This window comes from Electrona antarctica (genome assembly GCF_951216825.1).
Source record: "Electrona antarctica genome assembly, chromosome: 10".
NCBI classification, from domain to species: Eukaryota; Metazoa; Chordata; class Actinopteri; order Myctophiformes; family Myctophidae; genus Electrona; species Electrona antarctica.
In genome coordinates, this window is record NC_136791.1 from 33,285,399 (window position 1) to 33,309,189 (window position 23,791).

The 23,791-nt window shown below is 42.1% G+C and overlaps 1 protein-coding gene across 1 annotated transcript in view; it reads right to left on the minus strand.

Moving 5' to 3' along the window:
• cep170aa (centrosomal protein 170Aa) overlaps positions 1–23,791 on the minus strand; it is a 73,544-nt gene that overhangs the window by 33,784 nt on the left and 15,969 nt on the right. Inside the window, exons 4-8 of the mRNA XM_079513061.1 lie at positions 15,093–15,182; positions 11,564–11,645; positions 9,242–9,297; positions 8,769–8,985; positions 5,221–5,355 (exon numbers count right to left, since the gene is read on the minus strand). Coding sequence (XP_079369187.1) covers positions 5,221–5,355; positions 8,769–8,985; positions 9,242–9,297; positions 11,564–11,645; positions 15,093–15,182 — 580 coding nt within the window. The remainder of the gene's footprint in view (positions 1–5,220; positions 5,356–8,768; positions 8,986–9,241; positions 9,298–11,563; positions 11,646–15,092; positions 15,183–23,791) is intronic.

Here is a 23,791-nt window from a genome sequence, read left to right on the forward strand (position 1 = left end):
GAGTGCGCGGGAGGGTTTGTAATGTAGGATGTAGGACATGTAGGACATGTAGGACATTCCATGAAGGAGTCATTAGCTTATTAAGATCTCAATGTCACTGGGAGAGCGGGACAATGGGGGTCATTATCTAAACGTAAAGGTTAAAGGTCAAGCTCGGGCCCCATATAGGCCAATTTAATCAGTGTCTCCTTTGAGACTGTCTCGCCATTTTTCAAAATGAATGTCTCAATTTGAATGGCAGTGGACACCAATCTAAACAAAACACATGACCATTGTGTATCTCGTTCTATTTCTTTCCATCATAAATAGCCAAAAACACGCTAATGCACACTAGCGTGTATACAACTATACACAAGCATCTAAACGTACACACGCACGCCACACACGCATGCAGTCAGTCATTGCAGCAGTCTAAAATCTGCTCTGGGCATTTTGCTAATAAACAATATGGACCATTTATTCTCTCATCTGTTCTCGTTAACAAAACAGGGCCTCTGTGGAACCAGCACTTGATAAATGATACTGTTTAGAAATTAGAGGAACCAGCTGCTCACATTTAGGGGGACAAAACACGTGAGGCATCAAGACACGTGAGGCATACAGGTGAAAAGAATCACTAAACAAAAAGAAACTGAACACTGCATAGAAGTCAGCGGGATATTGGCACCTTTTCTTTATGTGCAAAGAGACTGACATTTTGCTCATAATAATGTTAATGGAAACTGTGACCTTCGCAGGATCTTGCCGGAAACTGACTCTGAGTGACTCAGAATTAAGACTCGTGCTCATCCTCACTTCAATGTTATAGATCTGCTGAGCTGATGACGCTGTTCTAAAACGTCTCTTTGGACTCATGTTTGAAACATGATAAGCGTCCTCTCGCCAGCCGAAGCCACTCTGCAAGTTTGTGAAGATTTACAACACGGTTGTGAACAAAGGCAAAATAAATTAAATTAAATGTATTGCTAGTGAGGCTCAAGGACTGAAATGAATGTAACAGACTGCACACTGTACGACACAAATCATTTATCACTTTCATATTTGAAAAGTAATTTAAAAAGTAATAGTAATAATACCTATTATATTAATAACAATAGATCATATCCTATGTATTTTCTATTCTCGATAGAGTAAAAATACTAAAATTCTACATATACTCATAATTTCTTCCCTTAACTGGCTACATTTTGAAGAGGCAGTTCCTATTTCTGATAATGCAATACACCGTTCCTGTAACAACTTCCACTGACGTTACTATGAATCATATGATATGTCTGGGAAGAACACGGTCGAAATACAGCTACTGTATGTGACATATAGTACTGTTTCCCGCAAAGGTATGTCATGACTCACGAATGCCTTAAAATGTTTCAATATAATACAATTACTTTGCATAAGCACCTCTCTTTATGTTTCTGCACTATGTCAGCATTAGTGATGCACCGAATATTCGGCCACAGAAAATATTAGGCAGAAAATGTCTAAAAATTAATTTCCGGCCTATTCAATTTCGGCCCGAATAGGCAGAAAATATATCACCGAATAGTGTATGCAATTAATGCATTCAAAAGAGCTGAATAAATCCTGGTCTCTAAACTGGAGGGGAAAGGAACTGGTTGGAATAACGTGTTCCTTCCACGCGCTACGTCCAACCAGGGGAACTCCCCCCTGTCAGGCGTAAAGGAGCAACATGGACACTCAGGCATGAAGGAAGCATGAGTTCAAGTCCGTTGCTCTCCCCATGTCCCCCATATATGGGGACTAGGTTGGCGGAGGGTGTGTAGAGCCCAGGATCACATTAGATAATTGACACAGGGGTGAAAAATGGGTTACAAAATCGTGGGATAAAAATTATAAAAGAAATAATAATAAATGTTTTATGGACCCATAATAGTGATTATTATTTAAGTTAAGTTTTGCCATAACCATTTATTTTGCCATAAAACAGGTAGCTTTAAGCTACGGCCATGACAGCAATGGTAGGAAAAAAAATATATAATATTAATCATATTCGGATATTCGGTTTTCGGCCAACTGTTTCCTATATTCGTTATTCGGTTTCGGCCAAGAATTTCCCTTTCGGTGCATCCCTAGTCAGCATTAAAGTGTACCCCCTTACCCAGCATGAAGTGCAAGATTGGTTAAGTGGCATGAACTCTAGTCAACAATGAACAGGATAAACGTCAGTGCCAAGTAGCTAAGAAGGCAACGCATAGCCCGTGAGAAGAACAAGCAGTGAAACTAGTTATAGTATTACATAATTAATGACAATGCATGATGCAGGACCATACAGTCAGTATGCTACAGACCACATACTGTACGGCTTCAGTGTTAACTGTTTGAATATCAAACAACATCATACAGGGTTACAGGCACATCTTGCTTATGCAACCAATGACTTGTCTCACATTGTGACATTACATTAAGTACAAAGCTTAAGAGAACTAACCCGGTGAATGAATTAACATATTGTCTCGAGGGGCCACAGGTAGACGAGCAAACAAAAAAATACGTTGATATGAGTGAAACCCACTTCACTGTCATTTTACATCAAACTAAAGCCCCTAAAACAGTTCAATTAGTACAATTATTAAACAGGGAATTTATAGTGGTACTTACTAAAGAGGCTAATGACTCTTCCGCTGCAGAGAGAGTAGTAGACACTAGACAGTGTGAGTGCTGTGTGTTCATGTGTATCTGTGTGTGAGGTGGGGGGGGGGGTGTAACCCAATAGGCTTGAGTGACAATACAGAGAGGGGGGGTGGAGGGGTCCAACAACAGCCTATTCACTGGGAAGGGGAGAGGGATGCACTTAAAACATACACACGCATGCGTGTAAGCACATACACACACACACAAAGGCTTTTCTGCCAGTTGAACCGCTCTTTCTCTACCACTTGCCTTCTTTTTAAGCCATTTGTTAAGGCAGATGCATGCAAAACAAAAACAAGCAGAACAAGAACTTATTTTGATATTATTAGACCTATGTCACAAACATGTGGACATGCTGCGATATCACCGAATGCCAAGGTTCCTACTGTACATAAGTCGACAAACACCAACTATGTAGTACTCACCCACTTCTATTGCCGAAGTTCTCAACCCCATTTGAACAAATTAGCCACGGTTTTGAGTCAACTGGGGCAGTTACACCTGAACGTACTACAAATTAACAATGTCACTCTAATTCAATCTCACAAACATTGCCAAATATGTTGTTGATGTCACAGCGCCAGCAAGCAATCCACCGCCCGTGTCACAACATGGGTCAACACAGAGAAACTGTGCTAAATTATAACTCATAATGTGTCCAGCATTCAAAAACTAGCACGACCGTCTGCCTGGTTAAAAAAGGTTGAACACAGAGGGAGATGAATCCATAAATGCTGCGTGTGTGTTCATCCCAGACTGAAACAGATTTGGAGAAAGCGTCAGCCTGGTGTTTTTGGTTGTCTGTGGTCTACCTCCCCCATCAATCCATCCATCCATCCATCCCTGACTAGACCAGACCAGACCAGCCTGCCACTGAATGTGCCATATTACGGTCCAGCTGCAATTCTGCCTGATCTCTAATCCCGTTATTCCTGCACAGCACCCCCACTGATAGTTAATGGGATCACACAGAGCCACAGTCACAACACACACACGCACGCACGAACGCATGCACACGCACACACGCACGCACGCACACACGCATGCACACACACACCACACCACACCACACACACGCACGCGCGCGTGTTACATCACACACACACACACACACACACACACACACACACACACACACACACACACACACACACACACACACACACACACACACACACACACACACACACACACACACACACACACACACACACACACACACACAATATCCTTTGTGTGCACAAACATATAGATAGACACGCACACACACACATACAGTAGGCACATACAAACACAAAATAACCTTTGTCTGCACGTGGACAGAGTACACTGTCATACAAGCATTTCACACACACACACACACACACACACACACACACACACACACCCACACACACACACACACACACACACACTGCAAGCGCATACATACATACACACGCACGCACGCAGGCAAGCACAAATAAACACAGAGTCCGTCTGGTCATTGACCCCAGCAGCACAAACAAGAGCAGATAAACTAAGCTAGACGGCTTTAAGATCCAAGCTTCGTTTCACTGCTTAGTGAAAATACAACTCTAATGTGGTCTACTGTGTCACATAGCACTGTGTGGAGACGCATACTGTACATACTGTACATACTGTACGTATGTTCATTGTACTGATATTCCACTGTTAGACGGTTGATAGGTTCTTGGGTTGCTTATCCCATTTAGGCAAATATTTGAGTTAAAAACGAGTTAAAAACGTAGCAGACCTACAAGCTCGTAGCACGCCACTCGGTGGCACGCTATGATAATGCTAATATTATAATGCTTAAAACACCAAAAGGGGTTCTCGACCAGAATGGGTTAAGATCCTTAATTGATGACTATTTCTATGTATTTGATAATAATAATAATAAAACTTTTATTTATAAGAAAAATTATATAGCACCTTTCAAATTTGCATTACAAAGTGCTTTACAACAACAAACCAAATATACAGCAGAAGACATTTCAAAAGAAAACAAAAATTAGGAAAAATATATATACTAAAATATTTGATTGGCAGTGAAAGCTGATGTATTACCATAAGTCGTTCTGGAAATTGTAAATTGTACTCACTTGTCTTTTCAAATAGGCTATACAGAAGGACAGGAGCAAAGGGTGTTGGCACTGGGAGCCAGAAGTGGAGCCAATTCTATTGAAACCAGTGCGAGCTGACTTACTGTGACCTTTGTCACAAAAAGGTTTCAGCAAATCAAAAGAAGAACTATCACATGTTGTTTCCTCATCTTTAACTTCTCAATGTGTGCATTATACCGAGGCCTATCTAAAGAGCAGAGTCAGCGAGAGCACATACTGAGCGTGCGAGCGGTGACAATGACCGTATATGACTGTTCCTTCTTCCAATAGCCTTGTTGGAACACATTCAAATCCTCAGTTTTAAATTGTATCAATTTGGCACACATTACGGGTTACATTTATACACTGTTAAGAGTTAAAATAAATGTTTTAACAACATTTGACGATTTCACCGTCTATCCAGGTTGGGTTAGAGCACTGACTGTTTGAAACCGTCTCCTACCTGCTGCAGAGCCGTCGTGTTTTTTGCTGGACGTCTTGGTTTCCTGTTTGAAGGAGTTCTCATCGTCCGCATCTCCGTCCCCCCACCAGGACGGCTGACCGTACAGGGGCGTCCCGCGGTGCATCGCTATGTCCGCTGACACGCACGCACGCACGCACGCACACACGCACACGCACACACGCACACACACACACACACACACACACACACACACACACACACACACACACACACACACACACACACACACACAGAGAACACAAATTACTTTGTTGACAAATTATACATTGCATGTAATTTGTGTTTGCATTGCTTTTACTGTTACCATCCACACAGACAGTCCATTCTAAGAATGTATAATTGCGACTGTACTGTAGGTCGCAGATTACTATGAAAACCTGCAAAACCTGTCAGTCGATCTGTCACGCCACCATATATGGCCATCAGTCTGTCAAGCCTCCTGACACGCCTGCATATATTATGCCGTTTCCATATATGAAGATCACGACACTGACCTCATCAAACCCTGGATAGCCATACATGGAGAAGACTGGATCATCACCTAGATCTGCATATATGGAGCCGGCCAGCAACTATATACATCTGACCTCAAACTTTAAATTTAAACCCTTAAAATCTCCATATAAGGAGCTGACATGTTCTGACATTCCATATGTTGATCCTTCCCCACCCGTCCTTCCTCTTCGATGTCTCCCTTTTGACTGATGCCTGTCCATTCAACCTCTAGACGGGTCCGCCCCAAAGTTATTAGTGCAGCCGCGCCCGGCAGCCAGCGAAAACTAGTTCTCAACAGGCCCGAAAATGAAGGCCCGGTCCTACCTGGGCCGTCGTCAAAGCCTGTACACTCAAGACACTGCCCCCGCTGCCACCCTTAGATCTCCATATATGGAGCTAACCTGTTCTGACATTCCATATGTTGATCTGTCCTCATCAAACCCTGTACACTCAAGAGACGCTCCATATATGGCCAGTACAGAATTCATTCCATATGTTGATCTGACCCCCCATGACAAAAGCGCCAGCGCTCGCCCAGCAGTCTGCCGTCACCCAGGCGGATGGGCAAGGTCGATTCTCGCCCTCAGGGCGTCTTACTGGTTATTATAGCCTACTATACAAACTGTATGCATATGAGTGTGTGTTTCTATGTATGTGTGTGTGTGTGTGTGTGTGTGTGTGTGTGTGTGTGTGTGTGTGTGTGTGTGTGTGTGTGTGTGTGTGTGTGTGTGTGTGTGTGTGTGTGTGTGTGTGTGTGTGTGTTGGTGTGTGTTCATTCCCTTTTCTGGGAGTTCTGGTCTGGTTGGCTTCAACTGCACCACTGACCTATTTACAGGATGTTAGCCTACTACAGGATGGAGGCACACACACACACACAGGCTCACATGCACACACACGCACACGCACACACACACACGCATGCACACACACACACACAGTCACACACACACACGCGCACACACACACACCCACACACATACGCACACACACACACACACACACACACACACACACACACACACACACACACACTCACACACACACACACACACACACACACACACACACACACACACACACACACACACACACGCGCACACACACACACACACACATACGCACACACACATACACACACACACACACACCCTCTGTCTTTTTTCCTCGACTCAAATGGATATGTTTCACACACAGAATGAATTCCATAATATCCCAGGAAGGATATCATATTATTCCCCAGCTGCACACTTTGCCACATATTTCATTTTGAATGCCACGGCTTCAACTGTGCAACGTGGGTCCAGTCCTCTCAAAGCAGATAATGATACATGCACTGCTCCTACTGTAACTATAGATGGCAGGCCTATATATAAAGTTACAAAATGGATGTATTTAGTGCGAGCTGTTATAGAGGATGTGGTTTGCCCTGGTTTTACAGTAGCACTAGCAACGCTAAAGGATCATTATTACTGTAGAAGCATGGGCAAGCTGTCATTATACTTGTAGATGGTACGGTGCTCTATACCATACTCTCTCTCTCTGTGTGTGTGTGTGTGTGTGTGTGCGCGCGTGCGTGCGTGCGTGTGCGCGCGCGTGTGTGTGTGTCCTTGCGCACATGTGTCCTTGCTTTAAAAGCAAAGTAGCATGGTGTGGCATATGGATTTAATGCCATGCAGTGGGTGGGCAGTCTGGGCACTCCGACCCTAATAAAAGTGCTCTGGGCTAAGCTGTAAAAACAGACACACCCCATGCGACCCTGTCTCAACATCTAGAGCGTAGACCAGACCCCCTGCTAGGACCCGTGCCCTAGTTTTGATCATAACCTTCCAACAACTGAATACTTATCACTGGGACAGCAGGTTCATTCTGTCAAATACCTGCCTGTATGAGCACGGAGCAGTAGCCTTTGAGTCTCCAGCTCGGTGGTTGAAACTGAAAGCCACATCTACCGCCCCCTACTGGGCTGGGGTAGAAGCCCACAAGGATTAATAGTAATGTTTTACTGTCCTGTGTCCAGTCTACTGTACTGACAAGACATGTTGTGTTTGTATTACGATGCTCGAGTCTAGTGAGTCTAGTCTATGTTGAAGAGATTTACTTTGGTATAAAATGTTGCTGTGTACTACGTAGCCTACTTAAAACAGGGAACATGTGTAACAAGCGAGGTGTACATTTGATCAACCAGCATCACATACAGAATGTGTTGCATTTTGTATGTCTCCACTCTGCCCTCACTATCCTGTCTCTCTATAGAGAGACCAACCTGAAATTAGCACTGCCATGGTTTCCAATGTCACATTTACAAAGGATGTTCTTTCCACAATAATGAATGTGGACAACTGACAACTGAGTGGTTGACTCATTGTTCAAACACGCATGAATCACTCTCTTTCGCTGTTGCAAACAGCCACCAATGTCCCATTTTCTGCTCTGCAGAGGCCATAGCATGGAAGTGTATGCTTCTGCATTATTCCACAGCCACAGGCATCTCATATTCTACTGGGCTGGTTCATTCAAATCAAATGGCCTATCAAGTAACCCAAAGAAAGTTGACATGCCTTTATAAAAGAGTGCACGCCACACATTATCTCAACACATGTTGTGGTTGGGCAATACAGTACTACTGTACATCTCAATTGACTGTTAAAAGTAACCAGCTTTGGCCCGGGCCGGCCTAGTGGTCCGGGCACCTAGGCTGCCAATCCAGCCTGACAGCGTGTCGCAGGTTCGACTCCCGATCCCGACGACCTTTGCTGCGTGTCACTCCACATCTCCACCAATTTCCTGTCAGCTTACTTTGTCACTCTCAAATAAAAGCAGAAAAGCCCCCAAAAATATCAGGGTTGCCTAGTTTTAATTGTTGTGAGGGTTAAATTAAGAAAATAAGCTAATTAAATAAGATAATCTCCACAAATCAATAGAATTTCTATGATATTTGAACTACACAGGCAATTATACACATTTTAAAAAGCACGTAAACAGCTAAAACAATATACAATAACACATTCATACTAATAGCCACGCTCTCTCACCTGCTGTCTTATCATCTCCTTTGAGCATGTCAGGGGTTTTAGCTGGTGGTTCGGCCAGGGAGGCGACACCATCTGCTGTCCTGCCCTCCCCCAACTTTGGGCTGCCACCACCGGGTGTCTTGAGTACTTTTGTGGGGGTCTTGATGGGAGATTTGGGGGTGGTTTCACCATTAGAGGGCTTCTTGCTAAGCTGGAGACCGCTGGTGAACTTCTCATGCTGGATGAGAAGGATAGATGGTTGAGGGAGGTAGTGGGGAGAGAGTGAAATGTGGATACAGAGGGAAAGAAAATTATAAAGGCCATGTCCATATTTATAGGTCATTATAAGCATAATCATAATGTTCTACAAATATGTTTATATACAATGTTAATTAGAAACGTGTGTGTGTGTGTGTGTGTGTGTGTGTGCGTGCGTGCGTGCGTGCGTGCGTGCGTGCGTGCGTGCGTGCGTGCGTGCGTGCGTGCGTGTTTACCTTGAGAGCCTCCTCAGGTACAGTGAGCTCTCCTCTGACCACAGTGAACAGGTTGGTATGTGAGACGGGCAGGTCAAGGAAATACTGGAAACAACAAGGGAAACTGCTACACGCACACAAACACAAACGTGAGCGAGCAGCCACCCACGCAGGCGCGACTTAAGATCAGCCATCTGAGATCAGCCCTGATCCGTGGCCTCAACGGCGGGGGACAATGCTTCCAAGACCGTGAAGGCACAACCTGCCTTCCCACACAACATGTGGAGGCCGCAAGCAGAGAGCACTGAAGACCGAAAACTTATGAGCTCAGGACAAGCTGAAAGGTAAACTTAATTTAAGTATTATTCAGTATGCCTTTTTAATATTATGGACATGGCAAGGCAACATTTCTATAGCTCTTTTCATTCACAAAGGCAATTCAAAGTGCTTCGCTATAAATAAAGCATAACATTTAATTTAAGGAGAAACGAATAGAGAAATTAAAGTGCACAAAAAGAACAAAGGCCAAAGTGCAAAATGTAATAAAAGGCAGGGAGAACATAAAAGGTTTTAGATTGGATTTAGTCAGAGTTGGGGCAAGTCTTGGGATCCTCTGAAATCTAATTCCAGCTCACCATGTTTTTAACTCAGGGAACAGTTAGTAGACTAGTAAACCGAGTCAGAGATGTATTTTAGCCTTAAATCATTTGAGTGATTTTGGTCTCAGAATGTACCGTAATGTGAAAGGGACATGTCCACAATGAGCTAGCCTATAACTGTATAAATACATAGATTAAAACATCTGGGATTTAGACCTTATTACAACTCTGGAAGCTACTTTCTAAATGGGCCAAGGCTGTCTGGGGGAGACCTGAAAGAAGACCATTAAAGTAGTCTGACCTGCTGGTAATGCTGTGCTTTATTGACCGCACACACATCCACATTGGTGCACCCAAGTCTATATAGGTTATTATGTGTAGCACAGCCTGGCTGGGTGTGCTGCATGCTATGCATTTAAATCAAAGTGCTCTATAACTTTGCACCACCAGAACAGCTCTCTCTTTCTCTGCTGGTATATTGTCGCTAGCATTGTGTGACTACATGTCTGAGCCACTCTGCCCAGAAACAGCATCCATGTTTCTAGTATCCCATGATGACTGAGATGTTAACCCATTTTGACCTGAGATCAGATTCTAAAAATGTCTGTTTGAAAATGACAGTTTTCTGAAGAAGCTATGTTTCTATGTCAGTCGTTCTTTGATTTTTCAAAAATAGCAGACCTACAAGCTCGTAGCGCGGCACTCGGTGCCGCGCTATGAGCTTGTAGATCTGCTATTTTTCAATAGCTAAAGTATAACATAATGCTAACACCACTGTTGTCAGACATTCAATTAATTTGAGTGATCCATGCCAGTCAACAATAATGTGGGGGATGGGATGGGGGAACACAACCTGGCAGAAATCAAAAAGGGTCATAATAGTCTACCTAGAGAAGATCTCCCTCCACACAGCTGATTCAAATTCACCATCAATGACTCTTGAAACTTGCTCTTAGCAGTAGCCAGAGCCATATAAGGAGAGTTGCGTCACATCTGTGCAGTGTGCACTTCATCGGGCCTGCCAGTCTTCTAGAGAGCCTTCTATTGGCGAATAGTGACGAAGACCTGAACAGTTTGTCATTATTTCGAGGCGCTGTTTCTGCCCCCTAATTGATGCAACTCTACAGAAGGCTCTGGCAGTAGTAAGCCAAGTGACATCATGTCGGTGTATTCTGCAAGTCAAAGAGTACACCGACGTGATTTCACTGATCACATGACCCCAAGTTCTAGACCTCCAGTTCTAGGCTGAACAGAAGGGGGGGGACTTTTGTATTATTTCCACACAACTCCTCTAAGGTATACCAGTAAGACGCCCTGAGGCGTTTACGTTTTCGGACCAGGTAGGGCGTAGCCAGTTAGGGCCCAGGTAGGGCCCAGTTAGGGCCCAGGTAGGGTCGGGCCTTAATTTTCGGGTCTGTTGAGAATTCTACACAATTAGACAATTGGAAAACACCTGCCAATCAATTAACCCTGGCACTGCTCTCATGAGTGAGTCACTCCCACAACTCCACCCACAGCAGTGTTAATTGAGTGAGAGTTCACAGAAAATGGCCAATTTGAGATCGATTAGTCAACCCACTGCAGGAGAAAATGAAGGACCGAAGGACATTTTTATTCAATAGTAGGAGGTACGGAGTATTTGAATTTACCTCGTGTCTCTGTTACCAATTTTGGAATTTTGGAAATTCCTGGAAATACTAAAACCTATACGTGGATCATTTGTAGTCCAAACCAGTTGAAAGGATATCATATCCAAACCTCAGCTTGTCCTCCAGTTTGAGAGTGATGTACATCTGCTCCTGGATACGGACATCATTTACAAAGGTCTGCACAAGGAGATACAAACATACAAAATGCTAATTATTCATCAGCAACATCAATTATCCAGCAGGAATTTAATTGACATTATTCTATCCTGATAACATGCAGGGGACATTCTATGATTATATTTGAACATTTAATATTTGTTGTATTTTACTTTATTTGGGATATGCATATACCAGCTAAATTAAGGTAAAAAACTAGTCTCACATAGATGTGTTTTCTCCCACATTATTCAAATGCTTTGTTAATGGGCTGTTAAAGTAGATCAAAACAAAACATTACCCATTACTGACAGTGTATTAAAAATGAATAAAAGTCAAAACTATAATTTGAATTCTGTAAATATTTCACATCTCCAAAGCATTCATGGACAAACCAAAAATGTCTCCCTCTAAAATCAACTAAAGTTACTTTAATTACATCAAGGCAAACCAACATTTCACCAGGATTATTCGATGAATCAAAAAAGTAACCAAAATAATTATTACTACGAAAATAATTGATAGTTGCAGCCATACTGAAGACCATGTAATAACTCATAATGAGTAACATGTATAGCCTACTGTTTACTTAACTTAGGCCTAACATGACAAATGAGTGACAAATCAGCCCGGAGTTAACTGGAAATGCCATGCTGTCAGGTTGGTCCTGTTTGAGCACCGGCCTGTAGATGGCCAGTTGAGTCAGCTGACGCTGCCTGACGCCTCCTGGGGAAGGTGTCAGGTGGTCTGTACAGCCGAGGACACTGACCTGACAGTGACAGAGCTTACCTCTCCTTCACCCTCTCCATGCAATCTCTATCATCACCCACACTTCTGACTGTCACACACACTCTCACTCTCTCTCTCTCTTCCTCCCTGAAGTTCTCCCTTTCTCTTCCCCCCCTTCTTTCTCACTCTCCCTCCTGCTCTCCTCCTTCAACCCATGCAGCATGACCTGAACACATAGATCATGTTTCATTAGGCCCGCAGCAGAAATTCAATCACACCTAAGCTTGAGGTGGTCGTAGAACAACTTTCCCCTCCTCCTTTGCTTAATCCATTTTGGGCGGGAACCCCTGTTTGTATTTTAAGCATTATGTTATACTTTAGCTATTGAAAAATAGCAGATCTACAAGCTCATAGCGCGGCACCGAGTGCCGCACTATGAGCAAGCTTGTAGGTCTGCTATTTTTGAAAAATCGTGAAAATGTGGCCCAAATGTTTCAATATATTCTTTCAGAGCGAACGTTTTTAACTAAAGTCTTTGCTTCTGGGGGGGTCCCTGGAACAACATATTTTCAGATGGGGGTCGGCGGCCAATTTCATATATTTTTGGGAGTCCTTTACAAGAAAATGTTTGAGAACGACTGACATAGAAACATAGGGTTTTTCAGAAAACTGTCAGGATTTAGAAGGCATTTGTAGAATCGTCCTCATGTCAAAATGGGTTAAATGAAATCGCAACCTTGTAGCCCCCCAGAAAAAAGGGACCTTTTCAGTACTTGCAAGGCTTGTTAAGTCATTTCACACTTCACACCTCACATCCACTGAATCAGCAAGAGAGAGAGAGAGAGCATCATGTCAGTATGGATGCTGTCACTCACCACCACAGAATAAGGGATTCGAGCCAATTAGTTATGACATGGCAGGAAGTGGCTTTGACCCTTGGCTTCCTGTCTGATGCAGGAGAGGATCTGGGATATAATGTCTAAGCTAGGCTAGCGGGCTATGAGTATGACTGAGCGCTGAGGCTGCTTTTGACTGCATGAGTCATGCCACGTGGCTTCAAAAAATGCGATGTCTGCATCCTGTTTTCAGAGCTCTCAATCCTGTGGTGGAAAGTACATGTACTCAAGTATTGTACTTAAGTAACACATTTGAGGTATCTTTACTTTTACACCACTACAATCATTTGAAAACTTTTGTTACTAAGTACTTTGTAGATTTTGATTAATCTACAACGTGTCTCGATACGGCGTGTTGTGAGCTTGTAGATCTGCTATTTTCAAAAGATTTATATACATATTGAACTTGTGAAATGGGCCATTCTGTGTAATTAGTACATTTACTTTTGGTACTTCAAGTGTATTTTGAGGCCATACTGGTACTTTTACTCAAGTCAGAAAAAAATAACTACACCAACACAAACAGCTTTTCACATTATTGTGTGTCATTGTACAAGGCCAATGTGATTATGTGTGTGTACGCGTATGGTGTGCGTATGTGTATGTGTATGTGTGTGCACGACTGCACGTGTGTTGAATTCCCCTGTCACTGTAACCCCTTCCCCAGGCTAACATTGGAAAGAAGAATACATGTGTATTCTTTAATTCATTTGGACAAATAAGAAAACATTAAGCTGGATAGTGAGCTACTGAAATGCCATCAGCAGATTTGCGGAACAGATGACTCACACCATGCGTTGGTGAGCCACACCAACATAGCTATAAAAGCTAAATAAAGAGGTCATTCTGAGAGTCAAAACTGTTTTTTTTCTTTCTGCTCACTAGATATATATATATATATATATTTGTTTTAATATACAGTATATTTACAGCACTATCCATATTGTTAATTTAACTCAAAGTATCAGTACATACACATGTATATAAAAAAAACATTCCTGTATTTCCTGTAAGTGCCGACTTAACACGCTTAAAAGCTACATCTGCCCCAGAGCGTGATTATACTGTAAAGATCACATGGCTAAAAGCAACACTGAAGATAAACACATAATACTAGCCATGTTGCTGTATATGTGTATAGACTACATGTAGCTACTGTAGGTTTGTCAAAAGGCAAATTTATATCTGAATCCTATCACAGAAGAAAACACGTTTTATGCAGGTGGAGTTTTCCATAGCCTTTGAGAGAGACCGACGACATTAGGGAGTGCTATGTCATTACTTCACATGTCCTCACGATAGAACAACATGCTTCAGGCTGGAGTGACTGATCGTTATAGCATAATCCAACAAAGGACGGCCATTTCCTTTGATATCATGCCATGATGTACCGAGACGCAAACTGTTTTTGCGCTTAATTTACTGTGGCTTGTTACATTAATTGGATCTGGATTCCAGTTGACCCAGACCCTGATACAGATCTTCATTAACCTATTGACATACTGCCAAGTAAAAGTTAACCTCTAACCTCAATTTGCATTATCTCATCCCTCACTATGGAGGTGAACCTGCTCTCTCTCTCGCTCTCTGTTGCTCTGTGTGTGTGTGTGTGTGTGTGTCTCTCTCTCTCTCTCTCTCTCTCTCTCTCTCTCTCTCTCTCTCTCTCTCTCTCTCTCTCTCTCTCTCTCTCTCTCTCCCTGCATCTCTCTTTTTTACAAAAGTTCCTCCTTCAAATTCCTTTTCTTTTCTCGCATGGTTTCTCTGTGTCCTTTCCATTCTTTCACCATCCTGCTATCTTTTCCCCCCTGAGCTCCTGCCATCTCCCTTATCATCCATTACTCACCCCGTTAAGGCTGCCCAGGTCTTTGACTTTGTGCTCGTCACTGCCGACCTCGTAGTTGATGACAGCATGCTGCTTATCCACACTGCGAGACTGCAAGAGAAAACACACGGTCAGACTCACTCAGCATTTCAATGTGGAGGTTTAAGATGTGCCCATGAAAAGGTTATCGTCGTCTGATTGGCACAGTAGTGATGAATGTCCCCTAAATGTATTTCAATCTGTGTCCATGTTGCTTTGTCCTGCTCTTCCTCTCCGTCTCTTTACTGTAGAAATGTGCTCGACTGGTTTCCTACACAGTAGCGTCCTTGGGGTTAATTATCACTTATTGGGTCCGTACGGATCCAATTAGTTCCCCTTTTCTGTACATAGATGGTCTTTGCCCACATGACAATATGATAGTAGAGAAACAGACAGACTTATAGAGAATGTGAATTGGGGCTGGATTGAATCCACAGTATGTGGAATCTCTGTCTGTGGACTAAAGTCCTTGAAGAACAGCAACTGTTACAGATACCAGATTAAAACACTTTGGAGGGCAGAGTGTGACATTGGCACCGATTGTGTTATTAGTAACCGGCAATGTTGGTGGACTACCTGTATGCAGCACATGTTGCAATGTGATATCATCTTACTGCATACCAGCATTTGAATTTCAATTAGTGCCCTGAGACAATGAATAGACACACTGTTGTATACTTGCATGTGTGGACACTTAACCTGTACTAACATGCACACACACAGACAAACAACTTCCAACTCCAAGTGTTAGCAGGTCCATTGTTAGTGTCAGTGTGATGTTTACTGTTATTTTTAGAGTGTGTGATGTGATGTTGTCCATTGTTTTGTTTTTTGACTGCTAGTTGTTTTGTTTTTTGTTTGTTTTTCTTGTCTCTTTCTTTTGTGTAAGTCATGTGTATTTTGTATGCTTTATTGTAAAATCATTAAAAAACTTTGATGACAAAAAAAAAAGAAAAGTGTGTGATGTGAGTGATGTTTATATACAGTAGTCTACATCATTGCATCACAATTGTGTCATACAGTACATTTACAGTGACAAATTAAAAACCAACAGGTATTGGTGAGGTATTGGGACAACACAAGCTGCCAGAACAGCTTCAACGCTGCATAGATTAGATTGCACAAGTCTCTGGAACTGTATTGGAAAGAACACCATTCTAACAAAAGACTCATTTGGTGTTTTGGTGATGGTAGTAGAGAGGCTGTCAAACTTGTTGGTCTAAATGCCAGTCCACAGTCACAACCAACGCAACTCCTTGCAACTATTACAACCCTTATCCCCAAATGGCACCGGTCTGCAACTTGTCAGTCCAGACTGCTGAAATGTCTTGCAACTGGTCGCAAGTTGCAACAATTTTATTGTATTGTTTGATGTACTGATGTCTGTCTATGCCGCTGCAACACAATTTGCCCTTCGGGGACACTAAATAAACTTCAACCTTGAACTAGTTGCTTTGGTGTGGTGGACTGGGCTAAAATCTCTCAAAGGTGTTCAAGTGGGTTGAGATCTAGTGACTGCGAAAGTCACACACACACACACACACACACACACACACGCACGCGCACGCACGCACGCACGCACGCACGCACGCACGCACGCACGCACGCACGCACGCACGCACGCACGCACGGAACAGGGAAAAGAGAGACTCAGGCTTTAAGTATTGATTTCCCATACTCTCTCCAGCTATAAGCCCATCAGCTATTTAGAGGACAAGATGAATTGTTAGAAACAAAGACCCATCAACCTTGTAGAAGAATGAAACATCAAGGTCACAGGGGGAGATATGACAAACTGTGAATTCCAGCTAACATTCATAATTAGAAATCTTTACATACTTAATATTATATCAACTCAAGGTAGAATAATTGTGTTCCTTTTGGGCGCCTCTGTTTCCAAATGTCCGACTCTGTAGGCATGACCACAGCCATGTTGCCAGTTGCAGCTAACATAAAGATTATTAAGATTATGTGAAAGGAATTCTTTAGCGACCGATTTTTCAACAATGAATGTTCTTGACCAGTAAGAAAAGACGTTATTTACTTAAATGAATTTAATTAGTAATAACTATACTGTTTTACCCTTTGGTAAACACATGCCAACCCTTAAACTGACAAATCACAGACCCATTAATCAATCACACACAAAAAAGGAATAATTAGTGACAAATGTGGACATATCCAGCAATGGGTTACACATTGCATATTTTGCAGTCACTTTGGAACAAATAGCGGCATTTTTTCTATATTTAAATCATATACAAAAAATGCCTTAGATTTAAGATGTAGCATCTCTGTTTACATGTGCAGTAGGCCTAGCGGTCTACTCCATACAGATAGTAGTCCTTAGGGTTGTTGTATTCCATTGGCTAACCTTAACCTTCTTTTATCGCATAACAGTTCTTAACCCTTAGAAGATGAAAGACGCCAATTGGCGTCTTCATCAGAATTCCGTAAATGATCAATGACGCCAATTGGCGTCTTCACAGTTTTTGATGAATCTAAACATATTAATATGCTCCGAAGCGCTGTTTAAATTCCTGAGCTTATATTCCAACTACATTACCCAGAAAACCCGTGTCACGTGACACACGTGTACGTGTTGCCATTGGAAGCTGGTCCCACCCCCTGTAAACAGTGGGGGCAGAGGGAGTCTTCATAGTTATCATTGTTTTGCCTGTTTGCCGTCTCGCCCGAGCGATTTTCTAGCAGAAAAAGTTGAAAGCAGTACTATTTATTTGAGCGAGTTTTGTGGTAGTAGTATTGATCCATACGCGTCCCAGTCGCCTTCTCCAGGCGGAGTAGCCCTGGTCCAGTGCTTACAGCGAGACTCGCTGCTCCCTCCCTCCTTTTTTCATTGTCTCCCCATCGTCGTCCGATGAGCTATACCGGGAAACCATTGAAGAAGACGATCAACCCGGAATGTTTTGAGGTAATCTTATTGTAGAAAATGCCCTTCTATAGTGATCAGAAATCATAAGATGATCGCTACAAATAGATGCTTGGATAATTACTACTACTAGTCAGATCATGACGCCAGAATGACTCACCACGATGGCCCCCAGCCATTAGCCAGCACCGAAGGTGCTGGCTAATGGTGTTGGTCGGTGCATTGGTGCTGGCTAAGGGCTGGAGGGGGGGTTGGTGTCGATCGGTTGGTTGGTGCAGTACAAATGTATCGTAGCAGGCATGCACGCATGGCAGTACAAGTATTTTATATTGTAGCGTGCCTTATAGGCGATCTGATCTTTAGAGTAATGTTCGCTCCTTTTATTTACTGTCTACAAAGACGGAGAACAAACATGCATCGTTTACTGAAGCAACGCGTGGTTATGATGACGTTGCTACAAGGATCGGAGGGGGGACGGGGAGTGAAGCTAACAGTAGCGTATTATATAAGATCTGTATGACGTTTCATTGACGTCTGAGCTTGCATGATAATTGCATTCATTGTATATTGTATACAATCATGATTGTACATTGTTTAGTGTGTCTCCGTGTGATGATGATGATGACGATGATGTCAGATAGCCTACGTCCCCCCCCCCCCCCCAACTGGCTATTGGCCGGGCTGACTACAGCTAAATGTTTATTTTTTATATATTTAGAACTGGCATCAGATGAGGAGGATGATGATGATGATGATGATGAAGACGAAGAGTCAAGACTGCGATGGAGTTCTCCGACACTGAACCGGATGCATTCATTCATTTCAGTTGTTGTTTTTTTTTAATTTAGCCTACACACACACACACCGTCAAGAACAACTGGAATGCAGTGGTTTGGGGACACTGGGGAGTTTGGGGACAACTGTTTTGTATGTAGGCCTATTTATTTTCTGTAATATTTATTATAATTGTATTATGTTAGTCATAAAAAATAAAAGACAAGCTTTTACAATGAGTTAGACCTGTCATGGCTATTTTGTTCACTAGTCTGAGGTTTATGGTTTGACTAAGCGAGTTTCAACTGTGATTTACTCTGTAACGGTAGATGGTAAGAACCCAATTTTTTTGTTATAATACAGTATACATTCAAGTCTATATTTTGATACATATCATGGGCACAAAGTCATATCAAAACAATGTCCTTGGATGAGTTTTTTATCAAAACTGTTTCTTCACATGGCAAAATATCTACAGTGGTACATGTGAGAAACTTTTTATTTTATTTTAATTGAACTAGACAACTCACCCTTTAAAATGAGATATTGCATGGCTATGTACGCCCAGCAGAAAAAAAGTTATTTAGAAAATAAAACTTCAACCGGTCATAACTTTTTTTGTTGTCCTAGAAACACTACCCAGTGTAAATGCAGGCTCTTTTAAATGGCTTCCAACACCACAACTAAACATTTTATCAACTCAGTTCATTTTTTTCCTGGAAGCAGACAAGCCAAGCTTTCTCTGAAGGTCTTTCGTTGTCACACATTCACAGCAGAGCATTTTCAATAAATCATTCAAAAACGCCATTCTGCCATAGAGAAGTCTAAAAACTATATAGAAATCCATGAAACTCTCAAAGAGTTAACAAATCTTGCTGCTGTATTTGAACATTGTTGCTGTATTTCTCCCAGGTATTGGAGGGTTTCAGTGGTTAAAAGAGTAGTTCACCCAAAACATTACTTATTTTCTTCTATCAATTACACATTCGGTGAAACCTTGAATTCTATGGAGTTTTATTATTAGCTCAAAGTTTCTTTATTAATATATTTCTTTTAATTGCGGATGATATTGTTACGTCATGTTTTGTAGTCATCAGGCCTCAATCAAGCCTCAATCTGGAACTTCCTTTCCTTCAAACCGTAAGCTTGTAGGTCTGCTATTTTTGAAAAATGACTGAAAAATGACTGACATAGAAACATAGCTTTTTCAGAAAACTGTCAGGATGTAGAAGACATTTTTAGAATCTGATCTCAGGTCAAAATGGGTTAATGTCTCAGGAATGAAATAACTAAATAAATAAACACAAAAACTAAAATCCAAATAGGCTTCATGGGGTGTGTAATTGATGAAAGAAAGTATGTAAGACACGTATGTCTGCTGATCTAGGATCCAGATCCCACCAGTCTTCTTCCCTGCGTCTCCCACAGTCTCCCTCTTGGCTTTCCAACTATCTGACTAAACAAAAGCAAAAATACAAAGAGTGCTGGAGTTCCCACTGGTCTTATCTTAACTGAGTTTCTCAGAATGTCATCTCAGCAGAAAGTGGGAGTCCCCCCAGGCCTAACCTATTGCACATGGCTGACAGAAGACTGCCCATTTCTGCTGGACTGAGCCACATTTAGCTGCTTGTTCCTGAGAGTCAAGCAAGCCAGCCGTCTCCCAGATTAGTTTAGTGAGAGTGGGTAGGCTATATCAAACAAGAGAGAATCAGATTAAAAAGAGATTTAGCACGGAGCACGACTACCGCTTCCACGGCTTAGACCTGACCTGACTTAGTGTTGTATACAGTATTATACAGTATGTATGTGCAAACAGACAACATAGAAAATATGGTCTGGTAATGTCCGAACTGAAACTAAGCCACAGGAGAGAGAGAAAAATCATAATCTCACACACACACACACACACACACACACACACACACACACACACACACACACACACACACACACACACACACACACACACACACACACACACACACACACACACACACACACAATGACACAGAGGATATGATGCAGAGAGACATGGAGAGGATGTCCAACTATTATACCTCTATACTATACCACATCTCATCCAGTCTCTTCATTATTCATGGTTGGGAAAAAATACTCTTGTGGTTCAGCCTGACAACATGGACACATAACTGTGTCCATATAACCTCCAAGAATACATCGTATTATGCTTTAACCACAACTACTTCACAAGTATCAATCTAACTGTGATTGCATAATTTGTAAACAGCAGCATTGTTCCAAACTGTTGGTTGGAGTGTGACTTGGCAAAAACAAGCTGCTTGCTTGGTCTATGAAAATAACACCACAATTCCAGAAATCTTGAGGCCAACGTTTTGCACTGTAACCACTGTTGCCTCTCAGCCAGAAGGTAATGGCTTTGGATCCTACTGGGGACCAAGTGGGGTCTTTCAGCCCCCATTCAGGGCGGGAACCCATTTTGGTGTTTTAAGCATTATGTTATACTTTTAGCTATTGAAAAATAGCACGTCAGGCCTAAATGGGTTAACCCATTAAGACCTGAGGATAATTCTACAAATGTCTCCGCGTTTAATGGGTTTCCGCTTTTAAAGCTGGAGCTGACTTACAAAGTATGGCTGCCCAATGCCCACTGCTCCTAAAGCAATCCATATACTGCCTAAGACCATAGAAGTTTCAACGTTGAGATTTGAGAACCACCAGCAGACATGTCTAAAACACCATGGCCAGTATATTCAATAAGAAGCACTATGTACTGTATGCCTTTTTGTTGCTCCATGGCCACTCAAATGCCAGGTAGGGCTAAAGTAACTCCCGGGAACAAACAATAGAGCTATGATAGTGCATTTTATAGAGAAATTGCTCTAAAACAATTCAGTAACCACAACATTTACCATACAGTACCCCTAGTTAGTGGAAAAGTAGCTGAGAAAAATGGACTGAATTGCATATTTTAAAAGGGATGACTTGTTTTGAAATGAGGAATTATTGCACACTATTGCAAAATCGGAGTGATGGATCATGTAAGGATATGTACGTGCAAGCTGACCATAGTTTTTTAACTCTTTCCTCAGCAGTTTTGATCTGGAGCCACAGACAAACAGTTAATCAAACTAAACAATTAAATCAATGATGAAATATTATAGATTTTGAACAAAATAATAGTTTAGAAAAAAAATAGCAAAAATAGAGGATCTACATGCTCACACCGTGATTGATAGTTGCTACAGTACCCTAATCCAGATGAATTCGATAATAAAATTCTATGATCACAATGTCTCAATGTGGTCGCCATGTACCGAATGGCTCAGGTCTATTTCCTGTGTCTCTACTCACTGTCAATGAATTAGAATATGCTGAAATAATTCAAATGAAAACACTGAAGGACCCAAATGTCCTTCAGTGTTTTTATTTGATGAACGAAATCCCGGCCGCAATCATGATGTAACAAACCATATGACATATATCGGAGAACTACAAAGACCTGGAGGCCTGCACCGAGCACACCAGTATGTAGTAGAACTACAAAGACCTGGAGGCCTGCACCGAGCACACCAGTATGTAGTAGAACTACAAAGACCTGGAGGCCTGCACCGAGCACACCAGTATGTAGTAGAACTACAAAGACCTGGAGGCCTGCACCGAGCACACCAGTATGTAGTAGAACTACAAAGACCTGGAGGCCTGCACCGAGCGCACCAGTACAGTATGTATAGTAGACATCCTTTTGCTCCACAAATGCCCCAAATGTTCGACTTCATACTGAGCATATTAGGCCGTACGCTAAATGTATTCGTGGAGTGCCGGACGGTGGTCATGGCCGATCTACAAGCTCACAATGCGTTGAATAGTGGCTTTGTGTGTATGTCTCTGTGTGTTTGTTGCATTTGGGAACCCCATGGAACACGCAGCACATAGCAGTGAGCCTCATGTGATGAGACCATGCCCAGATTTATTAACTGTCACATGAGTGACACTCTCCAGCTAGACAAAGTGTCTGCTACTGTAGCATGCGCACGCACGCACGCACGCACGCACGCACGCACGCACGCACGCACGCACGCACACACACGCACTAGGCCCGGGCATTCACTTCTAGTCATTTTTACTAGTTGACTAGTTGCCTAGTTTACTAGTCGACTAGTTGTTTAACTACCTATTATGTAAAAAAAAAAAAATATATATATATATATATATATATATATATATATATATATATATATATATACATATTTAATTATTTATTTATATATTTGTACATTTAAAAACTGTGTACATTGGTGACTATAACTATAATCTACCACCTGATCTTGAGGCCTACAAAATCGGGAAAAAATAAATAATAATAATTTAAAAAAAAATCTTATCAACTAGTCATTAGTGGATTTACTAGTCGACTAGTAAAACTAGTTTACGACTAGTAAACTAGTCGACTAGTTGCTTAATGCCCTAGCGTGCACGCACACGCACACACACACGCACACGCACACACACACACACACACACACACACACACACACACACACACACACACACACACACACACAGCCCATTAGAGAAAGTGTTGGTAAAGTAATAACAGATCCTGGAACCAAGTATTCCTAATTGTCCTGTCCTTTGAAGCCCACGCTGATCTGTTAATGTAATAAAGTATGTTTAGTGATTCAATGTAGGAGAGTGAGAGAAATGTGATTTAGTTTTGAGTTTGCTGATGAACTAATTATGTAAAAATCAGCAGCATCTAACAACTTAACAAGATTAACATCAAATACAGTACGGTTGCTGTGTGCGTGTGCTCATCAGTGGTGGAAAAAGTACTCGCATGTTTTACTCAATACTGCAATGTAGAACTAGTAAGTACAGAATTCAGTACCAAAGTACCAAAAGTAAAAGTACTCGTGACACATGCGGTGGCAAGTCCCCGCTGCCTACCAGAAACCAAGAGGTCACACTCAGATCTGCTTTCTGCTGCTGGCTTTGGTACACACTTAGCGAGTGACAGTAGTATCATAGTAGTAGC